The 21,946-nt window shown below is 42.5% G+C and overlaps 1 protein-coding gene across 2 annotated transcripts in view; it reads left to right on the top strand.

The window, feature by feature from the left end:
- The first annotated feature begins 135 nt into the window (after window positions 1-135).
- TPH1 (tryptophan hydroxylase 1) overlaps window positions 136-21,946 on the top strand; it is a 29,140-nt gene continuing 7,329 nt past the window's right edge. Inside the window, exons 1-4 of one of the 2 annotated variants that reach the window (XM_063332186.1) lie at window positions 136-199; window positions 18,682-18,819; window positions 19,798-19,981; window positions 21,388-21,488. In XM_063332186.1, the coding sequence (XP_063188256.1) occupies window positions 18,700-18,819; window positions 19,798-19,981; window positions 21,388-21,488 (405 nt within the window). In that variant the 5' untranslated portion in view covers window positions 136-199; window positions 18,682-18,699. Of the gene's footprint in view, window positions 200-14,829; window positions 14,924-18,681; window positions 18,820-19,797; window positions 19,982-21,387; window positions 21,489-21,946 lie in introns of those variants that run through there. The other variant, XM_063332184.1, reaches the window with a different exon arrangement.

Below are 21,946 nucleotides of genomic sequence, written 5' to 3'. Positions count from 1 at the left end.
ACTTGCTACACCTGGGGCAAGGACCAGTCTACTATAATATTATACAATTTCTCAAAAATCCTTCATGTGAAGGCAAACAAAAGCAGTGAGCAGCTGTGCATTTGCGCCCCAGTCGCGGCTGTGTGCGTCAGTCATGCAGTTAGTGTGCCCCTCAGTCGGAGCCGACAAGGCGTGTGCTAAGCGAACCTGACATCACAAGGTTGGTAAAATAAACCAGGTTATTTCCAATAGCTGTCAACAGAGGTTTTGCAATGGGAAATACTGCTCCTTTTATTGTCTCCCCGATTCAACCATTTACCTCTTTTCAAAAAAAATAGTTTTATAATGTAAGCAGCTGACATCTAAGATTGGTAAGAGAAAAGGTTTGCTTCCGAGTTGTTATTGTGAAGAAAATTAACAAACCCAGGGAAGACCCACTGGGATTCTGTTTTCTTTCTTTCTTCCAGTTCAGGTCTTTGGGAGTTAGCTGCATATCTTACTGATGTCTCAGAAAAGTCTGAGACCTGAATTTTATACAAAGACTAATGCAATTGCTTAAAAAGGTAACAGTGGTAAGGTGCTGTGAAGAGAAGTAAGGCAGTAATACTAGAGAAAGAAAGGGGAGGAAGAAAGGGTACTGCAGAAAAAAGAAAACGGGGCGGGGGGCGAGGGAGAATTATGGCAAAGGGGATAAATAGCGAGTAAGTGTGATGTTGAAGGAGAAAAGTATTAAATATCAGTAACAATGTTAACATTCTGGATTTGTCCAGGTGGAATAGCTTATGTGCTGTCACCTATCAAAAAGGTATAACGTTGGTTACGTTTTCTATTTTCGAAGCTGAATCTCCTTTATAGTTTTTCATGCTCTCGTGGAAATGGGACGAGTTTAAGGTGAAGGCGAGGTCTTAAAAACCACAGCAGGTGGACAAACTATTGCTTATCTTCTTTATTTTTTGATTTTTTTAAAATTATTATTCACCCCCTTGTTTTTGCTGGCTGGCCGAGGCATCAGGGAGCCTTTTCATGATGGAGGTGAGGCAGTTTCAGGTGTTGAATACCCTTGCCTTGCACAGGACTTGAACCTGCCAGAGGTGGGATGTGAAAGCACAGTTCTGCAGGGCTGATGCTTGTTTGCCTGTTGGTCGGAGATGAGCGCGGCAGAGCGCAGCCTGCTCCTGGTTTAGATACCTAATTAGGTATCGAGGGGAAGGGACCTGCTTGATGCCTGCCTGGTTTTACTCAAGGAGAACAAAATCCTCCTTGGTCTTATAGTAGCAGATAATACAAGTATGAATCTACAATCTTGAATTTGACCGGTATTTTTATATGAAAACATATTTACCCAAAATTAAAGATTCTTGTGATTAATATGTTCCATTACTACCGGGATTAAAATCCAAGCCTCGATGTAACACACTCGTACATCCATGGTATTTTCTTCATACATGTGGAGTAGGCAGCGTGACCGACTGCATGTTTGTGCCTATAATAACTGAAGTCCCACGTTGTTGATACTTTACCAATTTATGTCCCTTCATCCAATTTTCAAGGAAAGCTTAGAAAAGAAAATGCCCCTTGATATTCTGTGTTTCAGTAGTGGCAGTTATTTATTCTGTGCTCTAGGTTATGCAAACTCCATTTTAATTTTGCAATGAGCCTGTATCAATATTATTTTTGTTGTCATGCACATCATTTTTGGTGACAGCTCTGTTTAAAGAAGTTGTAACTTTAACAAGCCATCTGTTAACCTTATGTAGAGAGGAAATGCTTTTGTCAATTACTCTAATGAAATCAAAAAAATCATTTCCTGGTCTCCAGTTGTAGCCCAGTCATCCTATCTTCTGTCAATAGGAGGATATTGAAACACACAGGAAAATACGTGCACACTTTTATCCTGCCCTGCAATATAGCCACAGTGTTGCATGTTAGTGTAGCAAATTGTAATTAGTCAGTGATGTCAGAAGGTTTTATTTTCCATTAAGGATTCCCTGTAGTGCATAAACTCTTTTATGCAACATCAGAGAGTTTCCTTGTTAGTCAGGTAGGAAGGCTGGGCACAGGAACCATGGGAAGAGATTTTGAGTTTATGCCAGCCTGATTAGTAAAGATTTTGATTTCATGAGTTAAGAGAGTAGAAAGGAAGGAGAAACACTTCTGCTTAGGTGGGAATAAACAAAACACAAAATAACTCCATTTTGTCATTTGGGATGAGGCACTAGAATGGCTGAATGGAAAGAGAAGAAATAGTGTATAGAAAAGGCTGGGGTAATGGGAAAGGGAAAAATCAATGGTGAAAACATGGAAGGGCAAGGAAGGACTCTGGCTTTGTGAGCTCTTTAGATTGAAGACATTTATGAAGGGATAAAAAGAAAGATGAGAAATTGCCTATGAGCTGGTAAATGTAGGTCCAAGGAAAGTCTTTGAGGGACATAAATGTATTGGCACTGTGCAATGTGAGCTATTCACATGGGAAAGTCCCAAGTCCAAATGAAGGGGAGATTTGTCCTATTACTTTTGCTCCTCTTGGAGAGGATTTGACAACTCCTAAAAGCAGGTGGGAGACAGATGCAGAAGATATTGGCATGGAGTTGCTCTGGAGTGGGGTTGGAATTTCCCAGGCCGACTCCTGCATAGTATGTGTGTTTATGGATACAAAGGACAAAACCAGCAAGAGCAGCCGGGCGTATCCCCAAGAGGCAAACTTCTGGCAGCCTTCCTGCTCCTCCAGGCTTTCTGGATGCCAGAGCAGGTGTGTGAGGACAAGATCCAGCACTGTGTTGGGGCAGCATCTCTGCAAGTGTGTCTTGGAGCCCACCCTGCTCACTTCCCTCTTGGCCAGTGCTCTCAGCATTGAATCATAGAGTCCTAGAATTGCCTAGGTTGAAAGGGACCTTTCAGGTCATCTAGTCCAACCATCAAACCAACTCTGACAAAACCCAGCACTAAACCATATCTCTAAGCACTATGTCTGCCCGTCTTTTAAATACCTCCAGGGATGGTGCCTCAACCACTTCCCTGGGCAGCCTGTTCCAATGCTTAATGACCCTTTCAGTGTAAAAAATTTTTCCTAATATCCAGTCTAAAACTCCCCTGGCGCAACTTGAACTTAAGGATCAGAATGAGATCTCTTATTGCAATGTTATCGCTAACTTTCAGTAATAGATCTGGAGCCAGCCCTCAAGATGGAAGTGTTGAAAATAATCACAGCACTTCTCCACAGCTGTCATCTTTAAAAAATACCGCAGTACCCCCTGTGTGGTAGACTTATTTTTGGTGCACGGTGAAAACGTTGCGCATGCTTTTTTGGAAGAACCTGCCAAATGTGACAGAGGACAATGTGGTTGCCCTTACAGGTTAAAGGAACTGCTTTCATGATTTAATTAACCACCCATTCTGCTGATCTCTGAGTTTACTTAGACTTGAAAGAAGTAAACTTAATTATATTAAGCAAAGCTTTTTCCTTCCCACGTATGCTTTGGGCCCTTTTGCTTCTTCTGAGAGATAACAAAAAGTTTATGAATAACAGGTGCAGCCTTTTTTGTTGTTGTTGTTGACCTGTTGCAGAAGGCCAGCAGGAGAAAGGTTATGCACAGGTGCAGTATGTGCATGGCATCAGAGGAAGAGGACACATGGGTGTTTGAAATTAGGTGGTTCTTTTTTTAAAAAAAAGTTAAATTCCTGTGTTAGGTTGGCAAAGGGATAAAACTGTCAAGGTTTCGGCATTGCCTGTTGCAGGTGAAAATAATTTTTACAAAAAGTGGTAATGTTCAAGTTGAAACCTTATCAAATCAGAGGAAAGAGACAAAAGAGGTTTGAATTCAGTTCTCAGCTTATCCAAAGGCTTTTTGTATTTAACCCCCTTAAGTTGGGTGACCCCTTGCTGCCTTGCAATGTGATTCAGCAGCAAACCTGGATTAAGTGCTGTCCCTCAGCCAGAAGTGACTGCCCGTTCAGTTGTATTGCTCAACCATCTGCCTTAGTGGTTTTGAGAGCATAGTCACAAATTTAAAGTGGTTTCTTTGTCTGGCCACAGATGGAGAGCGTTGTGTAAAAGCACATCCTTGTCCAAATGTGGCCTTTCTGCCTCCTCGCAAAGGGAGCTGTTACGGACAGCAGCTTAGGCCTTGTTGCGTGAAAAGGGGCCAAGTGGTTTTGGCAGAAGATAAACCCCCTTGCGTTCTAACACTCCTCACCGAGGTGGGAGGCTAGGTGCAGCTAGGTTTAAATTCTGAGTGATGCCCAATTCAGCACTATCAGTCCAATCGCGTTTAATATGTATTAAACTGTTACGATTTGGATACACTAATAGTGGACTGCACCTTCAGTCTAGTCGTGCTCATGAACTAGCACGGCCACTCTCCAGTCTTTGGTCGCGTTCAGTGAGAAACCGAAACGACTAGCTACTTAAAAAAGTGCAGTTTATTTAAACAACAGATATATAGGTTCTTAGGATTGCTGGTGATAAATACACTGTCTGCAAAGCACGTGCAAATGAAGTATTATTACATATACAAAACGTGCGACAAAGTTATAAACGATACAGCCTGGCTCTAAATGTAGAAAAGAGAGTCTCTAGAGAAATTTCTAAGTTTCCCGAGGAAGCACTCGGTATAATCTAAGTCTTACCCAAAGGCGTCCCTGTGGGGGGGAAGAAAGGCTCAGCCCGTTGACTGATCCCAGAAGTCAGTGATGTAATCCTTTGCGATGGTGTCTTCCCTGGGTATCCCCCCTCTCTCGGGCTATTTTTATACTGTTATCTTCAAGGTGGAGTTTGAGTGACTTTAGTCATACATACTTCTATCATGATTGGTGTAAAATTCTCTCGCTTCACAATTAAAGGTATAGTTTACGAGAAATTCAGGGCGCAGACTCAAGAAGGAGTGGTCGCACCTTGGAGGTGGGTAGCCTTCGGGATGGGGGTGTGTTTTGGTATTATAAGGACATTATAATGAGCAAAGTTCGCACAAAGGACAGCATTTCATCAAAATTTGACAAAATGTTGGCTCTGAGTATCGAGCGGGCAGCTAATTGGCAGCTTATCTGTTTCATGGTATCATCCCATTCCCGTATCCGCTATACATCATAAGGTAAAGCCGCGGAATAATTGCATCCCGTCCCGTACCTCATGTAGCTTATCAGGGAACCACAGATCTTGTGTCCTTCATGCCAGCTGCGGCTGTTTTCTACCTCAGAAGCCTCTTGACTTTATACTTTTCCTTAATGTGTGAACAATGCTGTACTTTTGTATTTTTAGCCAATTTAGTATTTATTCCACAGGCCTGCCCTCTCCTAACTCTGCACCTTCATTTCTAGTCTTGTGTATGTGCTGGGGAGGTTTACGGAGGGAGATGTAATCACAGGAAAGACAGTTCCCTTATATTCTACTACATGCGCTTACGTCATGTGTTTGTCATTTGCAAATGACACCGCACGTGTTTATTCAGATGTCATTTACGGTGTGCTATGCCCAATTTACCAGCAAATCTCTGATAACTACTTTTACCATGTGATTTTTTTCAGTTGAATTTGCACCTGCCTGTCAGGAAATTTATTCTGGTCTGTATTTTCTCACTTTTTTGTACTAATAGGGTAAAAGAAAGTAGTTGGGGTGAAAAAGCTCAATAAAAGCAAGAAATACAAAATCTATTTAATCCCCTTCGTCCTCTGGAGCAATTCTCCCATCAGTCAAAATGAAAGTTGATTAAACGCAATTTGTTCTTGACTAAAAACTGATTTAAAAATAAACAAATATTTTGTCCAGGTAGTTTGCCAGATACTAAAAATAAGTTTGACGCGTCTAAAATGAATGTGTTTTTCCATCATTTCTTTCTAAAAATTAGTACTCTCTTTTTCCATCCTTAGCTCTTTTCCATTTAATTCCTAAAAGCATTGTGACAAGATGGGGACTGTAGTGTTAGTTCATTAAATATACTGTTGTGAATTGTACCAAGCTCTACTCGCACAAACGCATCTTCGTTAACCTGTTCTGGTCTACACTTGCATCCTCCTGTCAATATTCAGTTACATGTCGGCCCACAGTTTACCACCCTAATCTTCTATCCATTACCCCAGTTACTGTTTAGCTAATGCTTTTAGCCTCGAATATTCTTATAATGTTATATTTCTCTGAAACAAAATTTTGCACCAAGTGTTACTAAAAGCAAAGCCCTCTAATCAGGCAGATGAAACTCATTAGTGTTACGTTTCAAGGAGCCTTTCTTTGATGCAAACTAATTAATTTTGCCCCATTGCAAAATTGTCCTAACAGTAATGGGAGCTAAAATCTAATAAGATAAAAGAAACTCAGAAGGGAAAAAACACCTGTCATGAGAACGCAGCAAGATGAACAGCTTTTGCTAATCTTGGAAATGATGATGTGTTTTATAGCTCTGAGGCCGAACGTTTTGCAATTGCCAGTGTTTAAAGTCCCTCCTGTGAATTGATGGGTTTACGTTGCTTTCTGTTTTTTATCCTTACAGCAGAAAGTAGCCATGACTTAATTTACTTTTTTCGTGCTGACTAGTGGTCAGTTTTAGGGCCTAGACCACAATTTGCCCTCAGTAGTCTGTTTTGCTGTGTGAATACCAGGATTTCAGTGGATGGGGGGGGTGTGTGATTAAAATCTGCAGACTGAGAACAGTCCAAGCTCATTTAACTTTGAAACACTGATGGAACATAACAGATTGCCTAGGAACAAAAAATCTGGCCACATCTTCTGTTTCAGAAAGGCTGATCATTTACAGCAAGGAGGTGAAACAAATACAAAAATCCTGCTTTGACAGGCAGATCCAACTGTGATTGTTTGGACCTTAGAGTCAGCTCTTGATTTCCCTTGGCCTTGCTATTTTTAAGGTGTGTGAACGCAGTCTTTCTGCTTCTTACATTCAACAAATCTAATGTCAGATAAATTTCCTAAATGAACATGAATATGGTAGAGACTGGTCACTGGCGCACACTCATGGCAAGGCTGCGTTGTCAGAAGTGCCTGAAGAGCTCTCCTTCTCTTTTCTGAGTGGATCAAAGTCTGCTGAATCGCTTTCTGAGCGGCGCTTACTCATATCATTAACAAGTACAAAGCTTTTTCCTTTGTTAGCGTGTTCCACCTCACTTTGAATGCAAAATATGCTGCTGTTATACTAATTAGGCCAACAGGCTGAGGTTAACAAACACTCAGTCACTTCTCTTATCAGCAGGCTTATTTATGCATTTGACTATGTTGCTTTGTGTTTGTCTGTGATGTAAAAGAACTGGATAATTCTTGAGGTTTTTGAATAGAAATGATAATGCAGTAGAAATAGTGCTAGCGGAGTGGAGTCCACTTCTACGCTTTCTGCTTAAGGGATGGAGAAGTATCAGGTCAGAAGTAATCCCTGGCTTTGGATCCCCTGTTACTCTGAGTGCAGAGAGTGACTGTTTTCAGTGCTGGTGGCTGACGCTGCCAGTGGTGCTCAGGTATCGTTCTCCTTCTCAGAAGCTTTGCGTTTCATCTTCAGGATAAGTGTTTTGCACCCTGTACTCTGAGCTCTCTGCAGCTTGCAGCAATGGTAGATTTGGCACCAGAGCCCTCAGCACCAAGCGGCTTCTCAACCTCTCTCCTCCTGCCAGGGCTTTGGGGCTGAGGACCAGCAGTGGTGCAGAGTAGCTGTGTAGCCTTGGCTCAGACTGCTGTGAAAACAGCTCTTCATTCACCCTTGCTGGAGCTGCATGGCAGGTATGCTGTGCCTGGCCCCATCCCTTGCTGGTCCCAGCCTGACCACACACCTGCTTGCCGCTATGAACTTGTCTCGAGATCTGTTGGCTGCGTGTGGGTGCTATGCCCAGGCCTGCCCTGCTGCCCTTGCTGAGGCACGGTGGCACTGCCCACCCTCCTTGCTGTCATCTCTGTACCAGCAACTGTCAGCAGGGCTGCGAAATCCTGCAGGAGGGACGTGGATGCGTAACCCTTCTGCTTTACAGTCGGTGTAGTCATTTGACCATCCCGCCAGCAGGACAGGATCGGTGCACAAGCCCAAGCAGAACAGTATTTGTAGGACTCAGGTTGCGCTAATGGAAATGCAGTATTTCCTCGTCTTCTCTAAGCTGCGCTGTATTTCCAGGCAGTTTGTAGATGAGTTTGCCAAGCTTTCTGCTTGGCTTTCCCCATCCCTGCTTGATGGTTGTCACTGGACTAAATTCCATTTGCTGTAGTAACAAGGGGAATTTTTGCTGGCTGGTGCAGGACCAGAGCTCTGTTGCTCCCTGCAGATTTAACTGGAGGTGACTTGGCCAACATTGAGCAGATAAGGAGGGGGGAAAAAAGTGTAACTGGCACTTTTGTATCCACTAAGTCCAGAGCAGTTGAAGCCAACAGCTCTTTCAGGATTTTGGTTCCCAATCAGACAACAGTTTTGTTTGAAATGTAGCTGATATTAAATTTGTGATAACATATTCACTGGTGAAAACAAATCAGAGCGTGGTTTCCCCTTGCCCCAACAGTGTCTCAACTAACCTTTTGTAGAAAGCTTGCAAAGGTGTTCTTAGGAAAAACTATACCTTGTTTGCTCAGAGCAGCATGTAACTTATGTCACTCCTGATTTTGTTTAGCTTTTATGAAAAGAGAAATATTACCTGCCTCAGATGAAAGGGCTAGTATTATTTCTTTAAACAGTCCAAAGCAAATATACAAACAGTGAATGGTCTGTTGGTTAGATGTGCTTTGGTAGATTTACACAGCATCTCTTGCTTTTCAAAATAAGTGTGCTTAAAGGCTATTGAGACTACAGCTGGCTGAATCATGCTGAGTGGGTAATTTGCCTGATTGGTTCTTGCACTTTTCATTGGAAAAAGATATTTGTAAATGTTTTCAATAATTGTGTAATTTAAATTCTCCTTTTTCTTTTGTTGTCTATTAACTGCTTATGAGTCAAATGCTTTATTATTCAACAGCTATTCAGTAACATGGAGAGTTAACTGATTGCTAAACCCTCATGGGGATGTGGTTGTCTTCCCAGTAGCTGAGTTATTGCACCGAGACTTCCAGATGTTCCTTGGTGGTTGTTCTGAGTACGGTGCATGATACTATCGTCATAGCCTCACGCTGGCTAAAGGTTGGGTGAATTGCCCTGGGAAGTGGTTGTTGGAAGAAAGGTGGTTCGCAGAAGAAGGGAGCAAATGGAAGAATTTTCTTGGTGAAAGCTGGGGATTTCAGATCCATGAATTTCTAGAAAATTTGAAAAGCTTTTGGATTTGGAGCTGTTTTAACTCCCAGCATTTAGTCAAATGACCTAGAACACAATGATAGGTTATTTCCTTTAAGTGTGAAAGGTCAAAAGTTAGGAGAATAAGATTAGAAAGTGAATGGAAGCTGCTGCTTAGGTGTTGTTACAATGAAAGCTTTATAAATATTAAAAATTAATAGAAGAAAATTAGTCAGATTTTCAGACCAGCAGTTTTTCAAGCATCAGTATATTAGGGCATCCATAAAATGCAAGCAGACTATGAGGAAGATCTGTAAAACCCATACTGGAAAACAAACTGTTTCAAAGGGCTGCATGATGTTCATCTTCACTCTTCCCTGCAACTTCCCCTGTGCTTGCCTAAGTGCCAGGTGATTCTTAAAGGCATAACTTATCTGCAGCAGTTAATTAATGGAAAGGCAGAGGGCTGTGATTAGAATTTGCAGTAGTCTACTCTGGAGAAGGTAATTATGATTAGAGCAGACTTAGTATTAAGTCGTATTAAACCTGTTTTGTTCAGGGATTTAACACTTCATAACTTTTTCTGGAAAAGCTTTAACTAGCCACATTGCCTCAGGCAAATGTTCCTGCTTGGAAAGGCAGGTGGCCGGGACAAATGAAATCCAAGGGATAGCCGAGGAGGTTTATACCCCAAAAGTGATGTTGTGAAATTTTGCCTCATTGGAGATTAGAGCACTTTCTCCTACCCTCCAGGGAGAAGGGGTAATTCACACTGATGACCTTAACAGGATTGACAAGACTTTAGGTCTGACTGATTCTGTCCTTCAGTCTTGCTGTGTTCAGGTAGATAATCTTATCTTTCAGCAGAAGATTAATATCCCCACAAATCATTCCCAACCTGCCTTTCCATGGTTCTTGCCTTATCAGTTGTTGCCAGTTGAACAAAATCACCCTCTGACTGTCTTTTCCCCACTGCTGGAGCACTTGGGAGCCCCTGTACTACATTGATTTTTCTTTTTTCTGTCCTTTTTTTTTTTTTAATTTTATTCCAGACCAGCTTCCTCAGAGTGTTGGTGGATACAAGACTTGTTCTGTGTCTGGAAAGATGTGCCAGGTTAGTAGAGTCCCTACATATTTTACTTATGACCCATGGAGAGCAAACTTTCTCAGAGTGGGAGGAAGAGCAGACGTAGGGCAGAAGGTTTATGTTGTGTTTCACAGACAGGGAAAAGTGAGTCCCTTTACTGTGTAGCTCTCCAAGGAGGCAAAGATCTGGAGAAGTGACAGTTTGTTTTTAATACTTTTCAGCCTAAGCATTTCCAAAACATTTATCTACAAATGTGTACCCACAAGGGTCAGCACCGCTGTCTAGTTGCAAACTCCGCTGTCAAATTCCTGCTTTGAAGAACAAAACAGAAACCCACCAAAAAACTAGAGGAGAAGAGTCACCTCTGAGTTAGCAGCTGGGCAGCAGGAATAGAATTGTGGCTTCTTCTGGAGCCACTTGTCATTCCCGGAGCTACTCTGACAAAGGGCCCAGAAAACACAGAACTTCTCAGTCTGACACCGCCCTCTTGCTTGGATCTGGAGGGTGCTGAGAAGAGGAGGATTAATTTAATGAGGAATTATGAGGTAATAATGTAATTGAAAGCCAGCTCTCGTAGCTCTCATGGTGAGTGCTATCACAGTTGCTCTGTGCCAATGCAACAGGTTTTTCGGCAGACGGACATAGCAAAGCGCTGTCTTGCAAAGCGTGTGATCAGCTTGACCCACTTTTGAGCAGGGTCAGACCTGTACTCGATCCTCAGGTGCTGATTATCTGTCTGGAGGGCTTTGTCTGTATGAGAAGCTATATGTGAGAAATCTCCTATGGGCTTTAAAAAATTTTTTTTAAAAAATCACTGTATTGCCTTATCTCTCATGAGAAAAGGAGGGGGCTGTTTCCCTACAGTATTGATGCTCCAGGTTGCCTCTTTGTCCTTCTCGACTCCTTCCCACTTCAGGGTCTGTGTAGGCTTCTGATGACCCACTGAAAACTTTTGTCCTCTCTCTGCCTCAATGCTCCTGCAGACCAACTCTCTGACAATTCAGACGTTTTCTGGGTCAGTCTTCGCTTGTGCCGCTTCCTCCCACGATGAGCGGAGTAGCATCTGTGCACGTTGCTGTCCTGTTTGTATCGCACTCCGTACCTGACTGCTAGTATTTTTGCTGAGACACATTGCTCTTTTCTGTGGTGAAGGACCCAAGCCGCCATTCTTAAATGGTAGGATACGCTGCCAGCTCTTGGGAAAAGGTAGAAATGTCCTGTTCTCTGTGAAAACCCAAAGCAGCAGTTGTGCTTGCGACAGTGATGATTTTCTGAAACCTGCAACCCTAAAACTGTGAAGATTCACCTTTCGGATGAAACCTTTTAAATAGTTCTCCTGTAAAATCATTTACAGACTCCCAGGAGCCGGAAACCCTGCAGAGGAGAGGAGCAGAGCAGGCTCTGGTGAGCACCCAGTGAAAACAGGCTGTAATTGAGTCAGTTCATGCTTTGTGGTTCTGCTCTTTTGGACTACAGGGCATTGGCTGTGGTGAACAAGCACTTCTTGCTAATCCAGTGAATCAGCTTTAATCTGCCCCCCAAAATTCTGGGCATTATGGTTATCTCTTTATGTAACTAAATAGTTTCATATTAGGTTAAACTTCCTTTTCTGTTACTGTACTGTTTGCATTGTATTAGCAGTTATAGGCCAAGCTGACCCCAGGCTCCACAGTGTTAGGTATGAGGAGAGGGATGACCAGTGTCCCAGAAAGCTCCTGCTCAAATTGGAAATGACATGGTGAAGATGGGAGGCAGGGACACGCCTCGGAGGTAGGAAGTGCCCTTAAATCTGGCATAGCCGGCAGCTCAGTTTATATCCCCTCCGTGGCTCTTGTGTGCTGTGAAGCTTGTGTGCTTCTGCTGAGCTCAGCTTCACCGTCTTGTGTCTTGATGTGTCCCCTTGGACTATCCTGTGCCCTTCCCTGTGCTTCATGTCTTCAGGTACCCGTAGATGCTAACCAAACCACTGCTTCTGTTGTCTCAGAGAGGCTCTAAAGTCAATTTTCAGAGGTGCTTGGGTGTCAGACTCTTTGCTGAGCATCTTTACAAGTCTGGGCTGTAGGGGAGGACATCCATGTCCCTTAATACTAGAATAATCTGTATGTATACACCAAGAATAAACTGGTTTTCCTAATGTACATTGTGAAAGCTTATAGCCTTCAAAGGAGAGGGAAAGGGAGATCTGAGTAAAAATAATAAAAAAGATTCTTCCTTCACAGTTAAAACAGCTGAGTTCAGGTCACTTTCTGTGCCTGAGGAAATGCGAGTGAGAATTGTACCTTGTGTTTTCTTTCAAATTTTATCAAGGATGAGCACAACATTTTGACAGAAAAGAAAGCATGGGATTTTCAACCTGGTTGCTATCAGGAAGTACTGGAAACCCAGCCTGAGCACAGATTTCCAAATAAAAGGTGCTTATCTGCAATGGAAAAGCTTCTAGAGGGCTACCTAGTGAGTAATTTAAAAAAACTCAGGTGCAGAATGATATGTTAGTTCTTATTATTGCTGCATTTGAGCTAGGGAAAACTGACAGATTAGTCATATTCTATTATAAATACCTTACTGTGCCCATGTTTACGGATTCATTATTAATATCAAGCACTCATATGCTTAAGATTCTGGGTAGAGATCCCAAGAGTTGTTTGCTTTTTGAGTCAGCTTGTTTGATGGGGAGATCTATTCTGCAAGAAGGAAGTGAAATGTCTGGTGTAGAGCTAAGACGTATAGTGAATAAATACTGCATTTTCTTTATGAAGGGAAAATTGAAGCATCTGGTCATGAAATATATCCCACTAGCAAACTGGAACAAACTGGCTTTTCTAGCTACGTCATCACTTACAGCTGTGCTCTTTCAGTCCCGTGCTGTGTCTGAAGGGCAGAGCTACTCACCTTCTGTCAACTTAGAAACAGGATTGTTTGAAATTCAGGGTCTTCTAGGATCATTGGAGATAATCAGTGTACGTGTGATTATGTCTGCCTTGGTTAGGTGTTAGCCTGCATATTGGCTTCATCAGTCTAATTTATCACTTGCGTTACACCAGTGTCTGAGAGATCTATCTGGAATCAAGATTTCAATATTTTAGGCATTGAAGAGAAAAATACTGGAGATTTTTCAGACACTTGAGCAAACTAGGGTAAAACTAGTCATTGCTGATTTTGAGCATTTCTTTGAAAGGTAGGTTTGTAAGGAACGTAGCGAAAGACCAGAATCTCTATTTTTGGACAGCCCCATGCCCAACACAAAACAATTAATCTCTGCTCCCCCAGACCCCTAAAGCCTCCAAGGGATTATGTTCCTGGGGAACGTTTTGGCTTCTCCTGCTGCGTACCACAAATCCCCTTATCTTAATGTTGCTGCCAAATGTGACCTGAGAGGAGACAGCGAGGACTGGGCTTACTGGAGTCTAAAAACCACGCTTATTTCTAACATATAAACATATGTCTAGATCTATACAGAAAATAAATGACGCTGGATATAAGATATGAAAATATCTACTTTCCTGCTAATTGAAATGTAGTTGTTATTCCTGTACGTGCAGGAGTCTTTTTGAAATGAAGTAATGTGCCACAATTTATTTTCACAGCAACAAACACACTGTTATTTTCAGTGAAGAACTAGATACATCTACCCGCTGTGTTTCTCTTTGAGACTACAACCTGCACCACGCGTTTTTGCAGCAGCTTTGCAGAGCGTTTAGGGGAGCTCCTCACCTGGGCCATCTGATTCCCCGTAGCTAAAGCATTGCCTTGCAGGCGAGTCTGCTGATTTACCCTCAGCTGTGGACTCAGCCCCCGCAACCTCTCATTTATAGAATCAGAATGGTTTGGGTTGAAAGAGACCTTAAAGATCATCTAGTTCCAATCACCCTGCAATGGTCAGGGACACCTCCCACTTCTCTGTCGCCTCCTTAATCTTCCTTTATTTATATATATATATATATACACACACACACCCCTTATGCAGTTTGCCTTCCTTTTCTTACACATAAAGTGTATATAATAATTTGCAATGAGCAGACCGTTGTTGGGAGGAGGCTGCACGGACACGATGGTGGCAGACAGGCCTCCTCTAGCTGAATGCTCCCTCTCCTCAGCCCCGTGGGGTGCAAATTCATGTTAGTTTGTAAAACCCACAGAAAGTCATAGAATGGTTTAGGACAAAAGGGACCTTAAAGACCATCTAGTTCCAATCACCCTGCCATGGGCAGGGACACCTCCGACCTCTCTGTCTCCCCCTTAATCTTCCTTATGTTTTATATATACACTTTATTCCTTATATCCCTCGTGTAGAGGGAGGTGTAACTCAGGAGGGGAAGTACCTCTCTTTTTGCCTGTTTTTTCGGGGTGCGGAGATGAGGGGCGGTCGGTGGCTGCTTCTGAGCATCCTCGCGGCGTTTGGATAACCAGCTTTCAGCGGAGATTTTTCAGAGGGTTACGGAGCCCCTTCCTCAGCTGGGGCGGCCGGTGCTTCCCCCCGCCTCCCTCCCCTCCTCCCTCCGCCCCCGCCCCCCGCGGAGGGTGATTAGGGGCGGCTCTCGCCCTCTCCATAAAGCGGCCGCAGGTGCCAGGCGCTGCTGAGCGCCGTCCCGTCCCGTCCCGTCCCGTCCCGCCGATGCATCCCGCGCCCCGCCGCGGCGGCTCGCTGGAGGCGGCCACCTGCCCGCGGGAGGCCGTCGGCCAGGTGAGGGGGTGCGGGCTGGGCTGGGGGCTCAGTAGCCACGGCGCAGCGCTGAGAAGGCGGGGGGGGGGGGGGGGGGCGGACCTTCTCTGTGGCTTCTCTGAAGTTGCAGCTGTGCTGCCTCGCAGTTGCAGGGGTTTCGGAGGGGGGGAGTGACCCCGTTTACCCGGAGAGCGGTGGTTGCCCTGAGGTGCTCCTCTGGCATGGGAGGGAGCGCTCAGTGCCGCTGGGATTGGGTGGGACTGATTTATGGTGCTGTTGCTGGACAGAAGGGGGGAAAAAAAGTGGTAAAATTGAAATGCGAGCAGATGAAATTAAGGTAGAACAAAAGTAACTTCTGGTGCATTATCGCTTAGAAGGTAAAGGGCGTGATGTAGCCCAGAATAATTCCCTAGTGGATTATTTCACGTTACAGTGGGAATATGCTTAGTACATCAGCAAAGGTGAGATAAAATCAGCGCTTATGCGTTGGCTACAATTATTGATACTGTACAGTTTAAAACGTCAGTAAAATTCCTGGAGAAAACAAGAATGCTGACTGTAACGGAGTAAAGTTTTACAAAAGGTTGTTTTGCCTTATGCTTCAGATCTTTGGAAGCCAAATAAACTTTTCAGCACAGCTTTTGGTTTGGTGTCTGAGAACTAAATCTAAGGAAGACATTTGGCGTGGCTGAAAAATTTCCCTGTCATGGGACATCTAGTCGTGGTCACTCATACGATCAAGTCCTTATCCCTCCCTATTAAGAACTGTGTCAAAAGGACAGTGGGAAAGTAAAGAGGGAGGAGGATATAGAATGCCTGTTGAGACTTTTTACCAAGTACAATTAATGGCAATCTGTATCAAATACATTTTTTAAAAGATTTTTTTTGGTCTTCAATTTGTGGCTCTAAAACATAATTTCATTTAGATGCGTGTGTTTAGATAACTTTAAATCTTGGCTATTCATTAATATAAAGAATTAAAGCACAAAATATACACCTTCAAACACCTATTTCACAGAGAATATTCTTTGGGGAAGGGGGGAAAGAGAAAATAATTGCTGTGGGCTCCAAAAGGAGCCATCTTTAACCAGAAGGCACCTAGATATCTATGTAAGTAAGGGCTTTAGAGTATCCTTGTGTTTGTGTATTTTCATTAAGACTTGAGTCAGGTTGATGGGAAATCAGTTAATGATTTGCATCGTTAATAACAAGTGTCAGTGCAATGTTAATCCCCCTCCTGCCCCAGGAAAAACCACCCAGCTCCAATGTGTTACCACGCGAAGGAAAAGTGTTAGAGTTGATTAGAGCTTAGTTACTGATACAGAATCAAATGAAAGTGAAGATGTAGCTGTTGGAGGAAAGGAACATTTTCCCTTGTTGTCTTGCACCAAAATGGTTGATGCATTAATGCAGACCTGTTTTAAACCCATTTTTAAATTGAAAGCCAAAGATTAATATTGGTTTAGGGTTAAAGGTGTAAATGGTACGCATTAAGCATTGTAGGCATCTTTCTCTTCTGCAACTTTCATCAAATTTGTAAGTTAGGGATAATTTTTAGAACTTAATGTAAGAACACACTGAGTTTTGTTGTATTTTCTTCGTTGATCTCTTAAACACACAACTTTACAAATGTTGTCACCTAATCCTAAACACAATGTTAGTTAAACTAGCAAAATATGAAATAAGAACATTAGTCTTCAATGCATGTAATTTGTCCTAGCTGTGCACCTTATAATATTGCACGCCACTATGCCAAATCTCATAAGCTGATCTTGTCTTAAGTCAATGATCCTGAATGTGGAATTAAGCCAACAGGCTGCCTATAAGCCATATACATAAAACAACCCAACTGGTTTTGCCATCAAGACCACCATCTAACTCTATTTGTAACAGAGACTTCTTTGCACCCAGCTTTTTCTACAGCAGTATCATCCGAGTAGGATTTGGCTCACACAAATGGCTATCTCTACACTTGAGAAAGCAACTAATAACCTATATGTAATTGTGGGGTTATTAGTGTTTTCTTCTCCTGCTTGGATTACAGCCTGTTCCTGGCTCTTGTAATCCTGATCTGATGCGTGCTGAAGCGAGCTGTGAAACCTGCAGGCTGGTCAGTAGAACCTGCGTTGGGCCCTGTCTCACACTTTCAGCAGAGAATTTGTCTGGACTCAAGTTGATGGAGATCAGTGGCTTTGCTGGATCAGAAACGGTGTGACGGACTGACACTGTGGTCCAGGCTCGTCATATATTGACAACTCATTAGAGATGGGGACCAAGTCAGAAATCCAGTGATTATATTTCCACGAGCGTCAGTGGGCTTGGAGCAAGACCTGTTCCATGGGGTGGTTAGGGACATGGTTTAGTGGTGGTTTTGGCAGTGTTAGGTTGATGTTTGGACTCAATCTTAAAGGTCCTTTCCAACCTAGGTGATTATGTGATTCTGAGATACCACTTATGCACCCTGAAGAGCTCACAGCTAGTAACCTGCTTGAAACCTTTCTTAGAGCAGCATCAAATATTTGCCTTGTTGTAAACCATTCAATTTGAAATGAACTGATTTCATTATTTTGTTAGGCAGATTATCTTCTTAATCTGAAAGATTGACAAAAGATAGGTAAAATCTGCTTTTTATCTTTAAACATGTTGTAGGTAGAAATATTTAGCTGTACAGTATCATCCATTTTAAAGAGATTAAAGTTGGAGAGAATGTAGAAGGGAATCAACGGAACTGCTGCATTTTGATTACTCTCTTATTTTTGCTCTTTGCATTCCGGATAAGTTGTCATCAGATAGTTGTATCTTTAAAACCTCTGACAAATAAAAAATAATTGCAAATAGCAATAATGTGCCTTCATTGTTCCTCTCCTCTTTCTCACTGGCTCCTTCAGTAACCTCACCTTTTTTTATTCTTTTTGCAAGGTTTGAAGATGTATGAGAGACAGTCTCTGCTTCTAAGCCTTGTATTTTTTCTTCATTTTCTGTGTTCTTAATCGTTTCTATATTCTATTTATGGCCTGGCTACATGTGGCTAACAATATGGTCTGCGATATCCGCTGATTTCAACAGAGTCAGGAGTGTGATCACGAGTAATATGTAAAACCACATGGTTGTCTGAAAATTTTTAGTGTGTGATTTGGGTGATTATGATAAGGGTTTGGCATGTGAATTAGGGGACCCAACAGACAGAACTGCTTGGTTGTGTTTGATCAGAGTGGGACTGTCTCTATAGTCAACAGATTCTGATCAGCACGACGTTTTAACTCCTTAGGTTTTGTCTCCTTTCTCTGTAAAAGCAGTGCTTTGCAGTTATGTAGCGAGAGGAAGGCAATGATTTTTCAGTTCTGATCTACTAAATGCTGATCCATCTTTTCGTACAGGTTTTGGATGATTCCCTTTACCAATGTTCATCAAATTTGCTAACAAGTATTTTGTTCAACTTACTATTTATGCTGACATCTTATATCTCCTTTCCCTCTCAAAAAAACCACCAATGCTAATTATAAACTATACTTTGAAAACATCTTCTGCATCCTAGAGAACGGCTAAAGATGTCTATAAAATCATTCAACTGGAAAAAAAAGTCTCAGTATTTCATCCTCAGTTCTCACAGATTCTATGTGTGCCTAACTTTGTTACTGTGAATGATTTAATTGGCATCTTGCCTTTTGTAGTTGATCAGTCAAAGCACAATATTACTCCAAGTCAAACGGAAATGTAAAACTTCATGCTTTTTGCATTGCTAGCTATTCAAAACAATCTTTTTGTTTCTTTGCATTTAGTTAAATAAGTCAAACTACATGATGATTGATGATAATAAAGAGAATGAAGACCATGCGTCTGAAAGAGGAAGAACAGCCATCATTTTTTCCTTGAAGAATGAAGTTGGAGGACTTGTAAAAGCATTAAAACTCTTTCAGGTGTGTAATAATCACATTGCTACAGCAGCTGTGTATTTTTAATTTGTAAGGATAGTTTTGGAACACACTAGAATTAACTGCATCCATTTATTTAAGGATGTCATTCCTAACCTGGCTCCCACTTAGCATGCAAAACTACCCACGACGGCAAATTTTTGCCTCAGAAATTAGATACTGGCTGGCTAAAAATCTTCACAAAATGCACGTACTAAAACTGAGAGAGTCTTGTCTTTTCCCCTCGTGTAAAGAGGATTGTCACTCGTTGTTTCTACTGCATATAAGAGGTGGGTCTGAAGCTCCTGCCGATGGCAGGTAGACAGGTAGATGCTTGGGGTGCTCACCCACACTGGGTTGAGTCCAGTCCCGTTGTCACCCTGCCTGGCTGGATTGAGGGAGACAGAGGAACTGCAACTGCACAACCACATGCCTTTGATTGCTGGGCTGGTATTGCACAAGGAATATGCGCAGTGCCACTGCGCTCTGTTATCTGGCCCTGCATGTCTTAGCCTGGGGTTTTCTTTGTGTTCCTGATATAAGACATATGGTTAAATAATTTTTCAAATAAAAGAAAAGTGAAATTTATGCCTTGAAAACTAGTGCCTTTAAATCCCTTGCTTGCTTGTGAGATAATTATATGGTGAATTGATTGGCATTTTGATGAATTTCCCCAGACCCAGTTGCTAATCAGCTTCCTGTGGGAGGGATGAAAGAAAAACATCTATGAATTTAAACCTCCTGGCTGTGTCTTTCTGGGCTTCCTGAATGTAAATGAAATTGAAAGAACCCAGGTTCTCTTTCATTTTCTTCTGAATAGGAGGCTTTTTAAAATCAAACAATTTCCCCCCCCTCCAATAAGGAAACTGCTATCAAGAGATCCAATTAACTAAAATAGCTTCACAAAGGTGGTGAATATTAATTTGAAAACCAAATTTTAGTTTTTAGTCAATCTGTTTGAAAACATTACTTCTTGCAAAACAGGAGAAGCATGTAAATCTGGTACACATTGAGTCACGGAAGTCCAAGAGACGAAATTCTGAGTTTGAGATTTTTGTGGACTGTGATAGTAACAGGGAACAACTGAATGAGATCTTCCAGCTCCTGAAATCCCATGTCAATGTTGTCTCTATGAACCCAACAGAGTATTTCAACGTCCAGGAAGATGGTAAGTAAAAAAGGTAGTTCCGATGAAATTGCACTTCTCGAAGTGTTGGTTAGAAATCTTTTTAAGGTGTCCACATCTGCATTTGTGTAGTGTTTTCAATCAGTAGCTCCCAGGTTTATGCTTCTGTGTTGTGAGTGAGTGTAGTTTGGTTGGTACGAGCAGGGCTGCGCTGGCTGATGTCACCAAGGAATACAGGCTGTGACAGGCTAGTGCAAATTGCCTGTTCATTATCTGTGCTCCTGTCCCTTCTCAGCACAGCACAACGGCATGAATGGGAGTCCCTGCACCCATGGAGGCCAATGTGGGCAAAGTCTGAATATGGGGCTTGGCTAGGGGCTTTACGCCATGATGACAGGTCCCTGTTCGGTTCAGACACTGGTGAGAGTGGGAGATGGATTCTGCAATTTCCTCATGTAGCTCTTGAATTATTTATTTATTTTTGTACCACTTCTTATCATAACCAGTTACTTGTATTAGTGTGAAAGAGGTGCCTTTTAACCTTAGGATGTTTCACATCCTGTTTACCTTTGCTTCTAGTTAAAGAGGTGCCTAAAGTTCCGGGCAGCAGGAGGTTGGTTCCATGTATTTCTCAGCCACTGTGCTTGGCACAGGCTGGTAGGTAGGGGAAGGTGAGATATGGTGTCTCTTGGATAAAAACTGCTTCACTTTAGCCCTAAGTAAGGGAAACTTTAAATCTAAACACTTCCCCTGCCCTTTTTAAGAAAACGGAAGAGCATCAGGGCAGAAAAACAGTGTATTAACCACTCTGCCAAAAGCTTGGTTATAAACTCTCTTGGGCTAAAACAAGGAAAAAAAAATTATTAGCAAAACTGTAATGATGCAGCTCTCTAAGGCTGCAGGGCTGAAATTGCCTCCTCCTCTTCCTTCTCCCTCAAACCCCCTCAGCAAAGCTGGGTGCTTCTGAGGTACATAACCACAGAGCAACGTTTATTTCCCATGGTCAGTAAAGCGGGATGAGAGGACTCAAACCTGCTCCCGCTCTACCCAGGCACCACAGGCAAATCGCCCCTCTGCTCCTTTGCACACTTTGCACCCAAGAAGCTTCACACAGCACTGTGCACAAGGAGGCCTTGTCTCGGTGACAGCCTCTAGATACTACTCTTAACAGTAATAACAGTAAGGGCCACAGAAAACCCGTGTTAACTGTTTCCTCCCCTGGACGCTTGGAGCTGAATGTGCTCTGTAGGCAGACTGTGGCAGTGACAGAGGAGGAAGTGTGAGCTGTAGGCTGGTGCCAGATAGGCAGTGGACTCCCTTGTCTTATTCATGCCCTTTTAATTTATAGATTTCGCTTGTAACCGCCATAGCCATACTTGAAAGTAGCGTTTCCTCCCTCAGCATGCTCAGCGTTATTAATAACTTTGTGGATTCCGTGCGTTCCCTAGACATGGAGAATGTTCCCTGGTTTCCGAAGAAGATCTCAGATTTGGATAAATGTGCAAACCGAGTGCTGATGTACGGGTCCGATTTGGATGCTGACCATCCAGTAAGTATTTTTCACCCCTACACCTAATCCTTTGGGAAAACGTACTTTGTGGAGCTTACTTTAAAAAATTGCAGCTTTTTCTCCTCCCTCTCCTTCCCCTCAATGGCTCATCTGTGGATCTGAGCATCTTCTCTTGGGGGTTTCATGTCTTTATTCCTAGTTCAGGCAAGGGTCTCAGTGAATTCAGCTCCTGTGCTTTTCTGCAAGGCTTAGTCACACGAGGACTCCAGGTCTGGGCCCTGAGTGGACACATACAAATTAATAAAAAAAGGAAAAAAAAAAAAAGCCAACATGTAGTGAGACAGGCTTGGTTCCTCCTCTTTCTTTCTTCCTTACTGTAATCGGAGCAAACAAATTGGTACTTAGGTAGTGCAAATGGACAATTTGTTCTGTAATTTAGAGTAATCAAGCAGGTAACAAAATTTGTATAAATACTGATACAACTGAAAGAAATCTTT

The sequence above is a fragment of the Chroicocephalus ridibundus genome, chromosome 4, assembly GCF_963924245.1.
Source record: "Chroicocephalus ridibundus chromosome 4, bChrRid1.1, whole genome shotgun sequence".
In the NCBI taxonomy this organism is placed as follows: domain Eukaryota; kingdom Metazoa; phylum Chordata; class Aves; order Charadriiformes; family Laridae; genus Chroicocephalus; species Chroicocephalus ridibundus.
Note: the sequence above shows the minus strand (reverse complement) of the source record. Positions and strands in the feature narration are given on the sequence as shown.